General features: G+C 40.0%; 1 protein-coding gene across 1 annotated transcript; it reads right to left on the minus strand.

The window, feature by feature from the left end:
* Positions 1 to 1,172: 1,172 nt before the first annotated feature.
* Positions 1,173 to 10,574, minus strand: LOC128736503 (uncharacterized). Its single transcript, XM_053830987.1, has 6 exons — positions 10,359 to 10,574; positions 10,148 to 10,291; positions 2,934 to 3,102; positions 2,772 to 2,870; positions 2,145 to 2,714; positions 1,173 to 1,459 (listed from the first exon to the last, which is right to left on the minus strand). Exons 1-6 carry the CDS (start codon positions 10,572 to 10,574, stop codon positions 1,173 to 1,175), a joined length of 1,485 nt encoding a protein of 494 aa, XP_053686962.1.
* Between the last annotated feature and the right edge of the window lie 437 nt (positions 10,575 to 11,011).

Genomic DNA, 11,011 nt, shown 5'->3' on the forward strand with positions numbered 1-11,011 from the left:
TAACCCATCTACTATAGTGGCTACCATGTGCCAGGGTACATTTTTCTGGAATGGAGCTCTCGCTCTGGCACCCGCAGGTATTTTATGGAAATGGGTTATCGAGATTGCAGTTTTTCTTTTCTTTTTGCGTTTACACGAATATCGGCCGAAAAGGCAAATCAGCACTAAATCGTGTTGAGAACGATTTTTACGGCGCTGGTATGTTACGGTAGATTTCAGTAGCGGGGATTTTCCCAGGATACATACAGCACTTCACGGAACACGGTCGATACGATCTTTCTTCTTTATACCGCCACGTGGATACCGCATGGGGGCACTATCGACTCTCTACTTCCACTCATAGGCACGTCCGATCGCCTTGCTTTTCAGAACAAAAAAGCCTCGATCCGCTTGCCGTTCGCAAGCGACTACCTCTTCCAGGCTTAAGCGGAACTACCATCCTTGCGTTATACAGAACTGCTGCTCTCGGTCAGATCGTGCGATGATAACCGCGGCGTCTCAAGTCTCAACAAGGGGATTTTATTTTAAACAATATTTCTAGTCTAGCTCCTAACATGCAAACGCAAATACAATGAATTTTAGTATAATTTATGTACAACTAATATGGGATATGACCACATGTTATAACTTTTCGATACATTGCTATTTCACAACTATTTTTACCAAAATAGGCTTAATCGGATAGCAGAATAGAATTGAACCACATGAAATAACAGTTTGATTTGTTTCTTTTGGTTCTCACTAATCATTGACCAATGACAGTTTACTAGTTTTAGGTCTTTATGACACAATTATAAAGTTTCTAGCGACCAGCACTCAAATTACTATAGGGAATATATACAGCAAATCTCCAGCAACAAGTATACAGAGACTTGGATGTTGGCTATTGAGAAGGAATAGTTTTCATAGTTGCGTAAAAGCGGCAGCCAGGGCTTTACATACGTAGAAGTAAAAGTTCAAGTAATGCCATTTTTTATATTTAATAGCCTGAAATCTTCTCAATAAAACATCACCATATGGAAATGCTCTGAACAGATGATTTTATAGAGATTTTTGAGCAAATGTATTTTGGTAAATTTGTAAAATCGGCATTCACTTTTTGATCACAGCATAACTTTGTAATGGAAATTTTAAGGTATTGAATCATAATTTTAATATGGATTGTTTTTCCTTTAAATTTTCTTTTTTTCTCTACTGTATTCACCGTATAGCCTTCGCAGCAGCAAACTCATCGGCTGTTCTAGACATAGGTAGACGATTGCTCCGAAAAGGTATGATCCGACGGTAACACACAGCCAGGTGCTGAACAGCGATCCTACGGTGAATTCTACTGGCAGATCTGGCATCATAGGCGACAGACTAAAGATCCGCATCAGTGTCGGGTGTAACATGTACGCACAATACGACAGTTTTCCCACGGCTGCCATTGGCCTGGAACCGAGAAACCGACGTATACTGCCTGCAGGAGCAAAAATGCTGTTAATAAAAATCAACCTCTAATGATTAAGAGGATTTTGTACTTGGGGGTTTATGGAATCCTTGAACAATCCATACACTGATCAATATTACGGAAAAATAGACGTAAAATATGGCGTAGAATGCCACCCAAGGCGATTGCAAATTTATTTCATATTCGTAGAAAACTGGTGCTATCATTACCGTAGCAATTGACAACGGAATGGAAATCCATTTTACTATGTTGTACACCTGAATGCAGAAAATATTTTATTGTTGATCTTCACAACTAAACACTTCACGTTTACCTGCAAACTGTTAATTTTAAGTCCATTATATTTAGAGCTGTGGTAGAGAAAACCAATTACTATGCCGGCAACAGTGCATCCCATATTTGTATAGCTCGGTTGGTACATCTCTCGAAAATAGCGCGTTTTCATGTACATAAATTGGGCATCACTAAAATCAAATGGAATGACTACCATGACTGTGAAAGGTACTGTTTTATTGCAATACAAACCTGAATTTATCAACAAAGACTGGTTCAATGCCAGCGTAATGCACCAAGCCCGATACGAGCAATGCAGAAATGATTAATAGCATGCTCAACAGCAACTTCACCGCGGCGGGCCACTTGATGCACATAGCTAAAATAAATAGCGCTCCGACGAACAGTTGAACATCCGTACTCAAGTACCAGGTGTGTCCGAAACACTGACCTACCACGAGCGGCAGATTGTTTAGAAACAAAACATTACTCCACCAGTACTTTCGACACAGCAACCGCTCCATCGTCATGGTTTTGTAGCCTATGATTCCTGTATCAATTCCTGGATACCAGTCGTAGACTGTTGCGTGCAGCAGGAAGAAGTAGTACACCGGAAGCAACCGAATCAAACGATGTGCAAACTTAGTAGTAAAATAATACCACCCCACCGCCTGAGGTTTCGTTCTGAAGTCTTTCAAAACATGCACCGTTAGCAGCAGGCCCGAAATGGTGAAGAACATTTTCACCAACATAGCTAACGGTGTAACGATACCTAATGTAATGGGGTTATAGTATATTTGCACGAAGGTTTCGGGATTTGAAATTGGTGTAAATTTGGCCGAAAGTAGGCAATGTGACAGAAGCACGGAGGAACAGATTAGTACTCGGAGACCATCGATGTAGGCAAAATCGCGAGTCAATTCCGTCTTTGGCTCCTGCAATAGGAGGGCCACATTTCGCCTAACGGAAAAGCTGGTTACGATGGTTTGATCTGAAAATATTTGAAATGCAGTTTGGTACCTATTCGTTCATTAAATATTAAACTCACTTTTTAGTCGGTCATTGCCAAGAAGATCGATGACGTTAGCAATCAGGAACGTAACCAGAAACGATAACAACACTGCGGCGAATGTGATCTTCAGCCAATCTGGAATAATACAGAGAAAAATTTGGTAATAACTGCGAAGCCTGATGAATTGTACTGTACTACCGAGTTCAATCTTTCCAGCTGACTTCACGTCAAGACAGTACTCCAACTCGGAGTAAGCTACTATGTTGTGCTTCTGTTCCAGACGATTATTGATGCAAATGTTGACAAGTTCGCCGTACCGATTGATGTACTGTTCGATAGTTTCCTTCCAAAATATTGACATCGTGTACTGAAATGTAACGATTGCGTTAGTAATTATTGAAAAAAAAAGTTTGTAATAAAATGACATCAACTCTGAGTATGTTAATGGATATTTTCTATGACAGTGATCGATGCAAAACAGGTTAATCCAAAAGATAGATAAATCATTTTATTACTAACGCATAGTTTTCTCGTTACACTCGAGTCTCGTCTCTGTTACACTCGAATTTCGTTTTACATCCACTATTGGGTAGAAAAAATCGGTCGAGAGAGAGGACGGTAATTCAAATTTTGAACGTAAAAAAAGTGGACCGTAATTCGAGTTTTGGACGTAAAAAGAAAAGAAGTTATTTCGAATTTTCTAAAATCACCTAATGATTTTTGACGACGACGTCAGTTCAAATTTTGAACGTAAAACGAGAAGACGTTAATTCAAGGTTTAGACGTAAAACGAGAGGACGTCAATTCAAATTTTGGACGTAAAAAAAGAAAACGTTAATTCAAGTTTTGGACATAAAACCAGAGAACGTTAAATCAAATTTCGGACGTAAAAAAGTGGACGTAAAACGATATCACGTAAAATGAATGGACGTAAAAAGTGATTCTAATGTATTGTATTCATAAATACATAACTGCACGGCTTTGGTTTCATGCTTCGCCAGTAAAATTTTAGCTTAAATATCTTCTGCTTTCGATTAAACACTTCTTTTTATAGCAGTTTTTCTTTCTGGCGAGTATTTTCTTTTTCTCGCACAACTATTCCTTATCTGAACGAGGTGTCATTCATATTAGCTGGGGCTTACGGTATTGCGAGTGAAGCTTCTGGTCTAGCCAGATTATTGTCCAAACGATTGTATTGTGGTCTGAGTCCACGGCAACAGTGAAAAATCAGCTATTTTAAGTTATAGGCCACACACGTTCTGGCAGTAAACAAACAGCGGTTTGTAATAATTCTGCTTTGGATTAGCAACAGAATCTCGCCGCGATGGTCTAATGGAAAAAAAACCAGTGTTACCAATAAAATGACATATTTTGCAATATTGTTGAAGGTTTAGGATGATCCCATGCATCTCAAGAATGTATGCTAGAACGTTTGGAAACGATCGCACAAACGAAAATGGGTCACCTTCACTACAAACTGTTTAATTTCGGTATTATTCAATTGTTTTGTTGAGTTATGAAGTGGTTATTCACATCCTACTAGGCTGTTAAGCCCAGATTTAAAACTTGTTTATAAAACTCCGCAATAAAAGTCCATAATTTCATGTCATTTCATTTTTATTAGCTTATCCCTCTGACCAAGTAGGCCTTCATGAGTTAACTTAGATGGGGAAAAGCCTTTTTGAGAAAATCTAACAAAGACTAATAATTATTAGTCTCAAAAAGGCATAAAAACCTCATCATCTTTTGATCATTTGCAGGTGTTTATATATATCACAAGGTTCACAGGCATTTCTAATATACCAATTACACAAAACTTATAAGTTAGATAATCGCCTTAATCGATTTTTAAAACTAACACTGGTCATGAACAAGTCAAAATATACATAACAATTATTGAAAACTACACACATCGCTCTTACGGGTTCGTTCTGACTTCTGACCATATTCAGTGTGCTGGTACTGGTGTCTTAAAATTTCCATGATCTAAGGGCTAATACTAATTTTTACGAGAATGAAAGGGGAGTCGAGCTCGCCAGTCAGTAGTCTTTCCACAAAAATTGCCCTGCAAATGTATCTTCGTTTAGTCAGGGTATCCATGTCTAGCGAATGGCAGTGCCAATGTAAGCTCACTACTTTGCTTCAATCCTGTTTGACCAAACAGCTGTGTATGGGCTCATTACAGCGGCTGAGGCTTCCAGTATAGAACGAACAAGGGCAAAATAGAATGCTCGTAAACAGTATGGATCAGTAAAGCCTTTGGCAACTCTAATAATAAATCCCAAATTTCTATTCACCCGTGCAATGATATGAGGGTAATGATCTCTGAAAGGCATTTGAGTGCCTAAAAATACACCTAGTTGTCTAACTATCGTTACTCTGTTGATTGTCTCTTCAGATATAGTGTAATGCAATTGGATTGGATTTTTCCCACGTGAAAATGAGATCACAAAGCACTTGGGCACACTCAAGACCAGCAGATTTCGAGCACACCAATCATGGAAACCGTTCAGATGCTGCTTTAGTTCGATGCAATTTACTGTCGAACGTAACGGGTGACAACTAAAATTTTGGAATTTATTTCTCAAGCTGTCAAAAAAGACAAAGATACATGAGGAATATCTGATTTACCGAAATTAAAGATACATTGTCCATTGTTGAAAAAAATTAGTGTACATTTGAAAACGGTTCGCAATCGGCTGTTCGTCGAAGCTTCCGTTTGATGTCGGAACAGGAGCGTTGTACGGCCGTCTTGTCAACTTTTCGAATGCATCTCTTGATTCTACCAATAAACTGTTGTGGTTTTAGGGTACAAATGGGATCGAATGAGTATTCAGCAACGATTGTGTTTTTTTGGCGTAAAGTGATGATACTTTATCCGGCCAAAACACATATTGTCCATCTGCATGATGTTTTTGTAGAAACGGGATTAAAATTTTCTACAAACATCCGTCTGGTGTATCTTAATTGATAGTCAAACAAGAGGGCTCGTCTTCCACCACCTTGCTTGAGAATAGTTGTTAGGCACCTTAGGATACGGCAAACAGTCGAAACCGCAACATATTCGCTTTTTAAATGTTGTACCGTACACTTTTTACCGAGATTTCTATGGCAGTTCGTAGAAAAGTACTACACGCTCCCGAAAGGCTTCTTGTTTTGACACCATTTTAACTAAAACTGGGCAAGCATAAACAAAACAAAAAATTTTGTCAAAAAGAAGAAAGAGAGAGCTAACACATACATACTCTCATTTCTCTGTGAGCTCGTTTATTGTTGAGTATTGGGGCCTCGAAAAAATTCCAAAATTTTAGTTGTCACCCGTTACACAGTAAAGTTTAAGATCGTCAGCATAAATACGAAATCGACCTGATGGAATAATATAGCAGACGTGATTAAAAAAATGTCTTCCAGTTGGCTTCGAGGAATGACGCTGGCCTAATAAGCCAGTCGTCGCATGTTCGAATCTCGACTGGGAGAGGCTGTTAGAATCAATAGGATCGTAGCAACTGGCCCTGCAATTGTCCTGCACTCTAACAGCTGGCTGCGACGTCTGTCGTATAAGAACAGAAGGTCAAGTTGCGATAACGGAATGTAGCACCTAGGCTTTGCTTTGATTAAAAAAATAATGAAAATGGGCCCAGGCTACTGCCTTGTGGTACACCAGACCAGTTGGTAAAACTTTGTGATTCATGACTTCCTTTTTTACGGATAAGGTTCGACCAATAAGGTACGATTTTAACCGTTTTACTATGGCGGATGAAGCGCCAAGACGTTCAATTTTTGCCAATAGGATAGAATGGTCTACACTATCAAATGCAGCTTTTATATCTGCGTACACAGCAACAAGTACTCCTGCAGGAGTTCAAGTACTCCTGTTTCCATGAACCTAATGTAATGCGATGTAAACGGTACTAAATTCGTTGTCGATCTGCCTGAGTAAAATTCATGTTGGTTCGTTGAGATGTACGCTTTAGCTTCTCGCAACAGTACGTTGCCTACTAGTATTTCAAAAAGCTTGGAACCCGCACAGAGGGAAGTAATTCCACGATAATTTACAATATTTTGTTTATCGCCTTCAGGGATGGGGAACATGATCGAGTTTTTCCAACGCGTTTGGAATGTCACCTGTGACAGTGAGGAATTAAAATTCAATTTCAGTGGAGCACATACGGCAATCGCACATTTTTTTAGCACAATAAATAGAATTCCATCAGGTACAGCCGGTGTTGAAGACTTCAGCTTTCGCAATGAGCAAGAATATCTTTGTCTGAGAAGCTGATATTACCGATGTTTAACACATTGCTGAGTATGTCACGGATAGCATTTTCAATTTTTTCGGAGCGTCACAACTAGCGTGACAGTTGAAAATACACTTGAAAAATGCTTAGCAAAAAGATTGCAGGTATCACTCGTGGTGCTTGAAGATTCTTCTCTTAGAAACATGCTGCGAGACAGGCCGTTCTCTTTGCGCTTCTCATTTACAAAGAACCAGAAACATTTCGGGTTTCTTTTTAAATTTGATTGGGTATGTAACACATGTCTGAAGTAAAGATATCGGTTCCCAAGTAACAGTTTGGGTTTTATTATACTCTTATGATGGCATTTAAGACCAAAATTGATCATGAAAACCGCTATAAGAGTTCAATAAAACTCACATTGTTGCTTAGGTTATAAGCCCTGTAGTTATTACTGGCAAAAACAAACTCTCGTTTTGCGAGAGGGCCGCGCCGATTAGTAAAATTGCGAAGGGCTGCTACTCTCAGTCGCTTTAGATCGCGCAAACGACTATTTGACCAAGGCTGTTTAGGTCGGGGGCAAGGTGTGTGAACAAACGTCCTGAATTGCCGTCCGTCCTGGATTAAAATGTTCGAAAAGATGTCTACTGATAAGTTTACGTCGATTGTAATAATGTTCAATAAATCGTTCCAGTAAATGGTTGAGAGAGATGCCCAGAAAAATGCGTCGTTGAGAAATTGAACTCGATAACTTTCAAGATATCTTCAAAAGATAGGGCACGGGAGGGTATTTTCGGCCCATTAAGCGATTGCATCTATTTTTTCGGCCTATGGCCTAGTTCTAGTGGAAGAACAGGTGGTTTTGACGTTCTTTGAATAAAAAATAGTAGATTACTTACAGTCTTGAGAAAATAGTTATATCATATTAAAACTGTATGTCGGCAAAGTATTTTTATTGGCGGAAGAAAAGGCAAATAGGCTGAATTTACACACCTGCTGAAAATACCCTCCCGTACCCGGCTTGCTGGGGATGTGCAAGCGATACTAGGGGCGGCGGATGTTGCCTGTTGATATCAATTAGCGGCTCATGTACTTCAGTACAGATACAGTGCGATGAAGCTTCTGCGTTCACTAACAGAAGATTTCGTGTTCAATCACGACAATTTCTAACTGTGGACATCTAGGACATGTTGAGCCTTTCGGCAACACTATACTAGACCTTGGAAAGGCAGACTCAGTGGGGTCGGGTACCGCGTGACCGAAGGGTGTAATTTTCCAGACAAGTCCCGGTTGGTTGTAATTGCCAAACAGTAAGTGAACTGCGCTGTGGTCTAAGGAGTTTGCAATCGTAAGCGCAGAGTCGCAGTCGATGTGTTTCTGAATAACCCCAACATCAGAAGAAGAGTCTGGAGGTAGCTATACAGCTCTCACATAGATATTAATATCAGCATTACTAATGTTAACCGAACCCACAGCTGCTAAAGCTGCTAAAGTTTTTTGTGTTGAAGATAACCTATTTAACACAGCGATAAGAACGCCTCCACCGCGTACTTTTCGGCTACTGGGGTCTCGATCTTTTCGGTAGACAGTATACATTGCGCCAAATGACTTAAGTAAGGTGATTTCCTCATTCAGACAGGTTCCAGTTAGGATAACATGCTCTGCATCGGAAACAGCAACGAAAGCCTCGCCGATCTGTACGAAAACCTCTGACGTTCTGGTAGTATATACTGCACCGTCTGCCGGTGGTCGGTGCACTCTACAATACCTGACTATCAACCAAAGTGTCGTTAGAGGAATGTTGAGCTGCGGTGGTAGAAGCAAGCGATTTGCATTCATCGGATAGCTGCGAATGAAGATCTCTATCAGGGTGAGCAGTATCTGGCATAGCTTCGGGAGGACATATGCCCTTTTTGCCTTTACCTGGACAAACAACAGTGCAGTCATCAAAAATGGGTAAATAGGATACGCTGACAGAGTTACAACTAATGTTGTCCAAGCCGGTTGCCTGCAAATGAGGATCATTATGATGGCGCGCAGTATCTGGCATAACTACGGGAGGACATACACCCTCTTTGGCTTTATTTGACCGGGAAAGAAAGATGCTTCCACTCGGTCCTATTTGCTACCGTAATGGGCGTTGGTTGCTAGGCCGAGCAGTCAATGTTGCGCTTTGACTTCTGCAACCGTTTCTGGTACTTCGGGCACTTTGAACTTCATGAGAGATGGTCCGTGTTTAATTGGTCAGCGGTTGGTGGCTTCTGTCTGTTGTTGAAATCCGTTGATACATCCGTCAGTTGACACACTTCTCGATGGTTGATTTACATTCGTTAATTGGATGTCCTTGGGCACACTTTGGGCAGTAAACTTCTTTGATGCACTTCGCAGCCTGGTGGTAATATTTCGAGCATTTATAACAACGTAGAACATCAGCTATTTCGATCACTCGACAGCGATGCACTTCTCAGCAGTTTTAGGCTGAGAATCGTTTTATTTGCAGCCACATACAATGTTCTTTCGAACCTAAAGTGAATATTTCTGTAGTCATTTTTGCTGCTTACAATATATCTCACACGAACTTGTCCTTTGTAGTATTAGAACTTTTTTTTATGTCATACGGTAATTAGATAGATCATTTCTATTTCTGTTACAGTTGGTTAAAACTAGCTTGTCGACGAACTTGCATTCTTAAACCTTTCAATCATACCCATTATTTCACAATCACAAACGATCACTTATATGTACCTACCACTCAACTGGCAAAACTATTCTGCATCGATTGCTATGTAAACATAAAAATGCATTCACCAGTGCATTGCAATGGTTGAGAAATTATCATTCTACGCCGTTCGTGTTCCGTGAAGATACATTTAGATTTAAGCTTGATATCGATCAGGAAAGAGGAAATCCTATTACGAGGCAAGAAACTAATGTGAAAGGTTTTATATATGTCGTTGTTAAACAAACCGTTTTAAATTTGAATCTAATTACTTTGAGATCTACACAATTCAATTCAGGCGTAATGACGACTAAATGCATTAGCTAATTAATTTTTTTAATAATTTCATCATATAATGCCCGTAACGTAAAGAATATGGGCAACTTTTAAGCATTATTTACCGTTTAGATCAACATTCTAACTCCGATGTTTAAAACTATATGTTTCACATCACTCACCATGTACGGAACATCAATCTTAGGTTGCAAAAGCCGATGATGCTCGGTTGCATTTAGCTGGCCAATCTCCACTGCACACTGGGCGACACAAACGCCTCTTTCCAGGACATTTTTTCGTGGACCCGCAATGATGCGAGTCGAGTTCTAGAAAAGTTGGCGAAACAGCTTATTGGTTTTAACACTCTAAACAAGCAATAGTTCCGTTACTTACATCTGAATTTCGAACCGGCTCGATCACTACCTTAGCAAGACAGTAGAGCGCCGGCTGTTGATGGCGACAAGCATTGTAATTATCGTAGTCGAAGAGAGGCGCAATGTAGCCATACTCATCGGCTCCACCTGACAGTCCCAACACTGAAATTCGATACCCGAATAATCCGTTTACCAACAGCAAGTAGCAAGGCAGCAACAGCAAATTGTGGGTCATAGCTCTAAGTTGCTTTGACTAGCGCTGCTCGCAATTTGAACGTGCTGCACTATTTACGAGTACAGAAAGACTCAAAGCAGTAGCTAATGTTGAGACGATTCGGAACACTCATCGAAATTAATATATAGTTTTACACAGCAGTGACCGGAGTGCAATACTATATATTTTATCAATCAACTCTTCATCTCTAAGGCAATAAGCAACGCAGTTGTATAGTTGTTCGCAGTTAATCAACGACTAACTAAAATTCAAACGCATTGCACTGCATGCGCCGTTGTTTAAATACCGCCCCTCCGATCGCAGCTTTTTGAAAAGACATTAACCACTGGAAGTGCCTCGTTTGAGGCCCATCACTTTACAAAATAGCTTATACCTTATGCACTGAAAGTACTCCGTTTGAGTGTTTCACCTCAGCCGATCATTTTTCAAAATAACTA

This window comes from Sabethes cyaneus, chromosome 2 (assembly GCF_943734655.1).
Source record: "Sabethes cyaneus chromosome 2, idSabCyanKW18_F2, whole genome shotgun sequence".
In the NCBI taxonomy this organism is placed as follows: Eukaryota; Metazoa; Arthropoda; class Insecta; order Diptera; family Culicidae; genus Sabethes; species Sabethes cyaneus.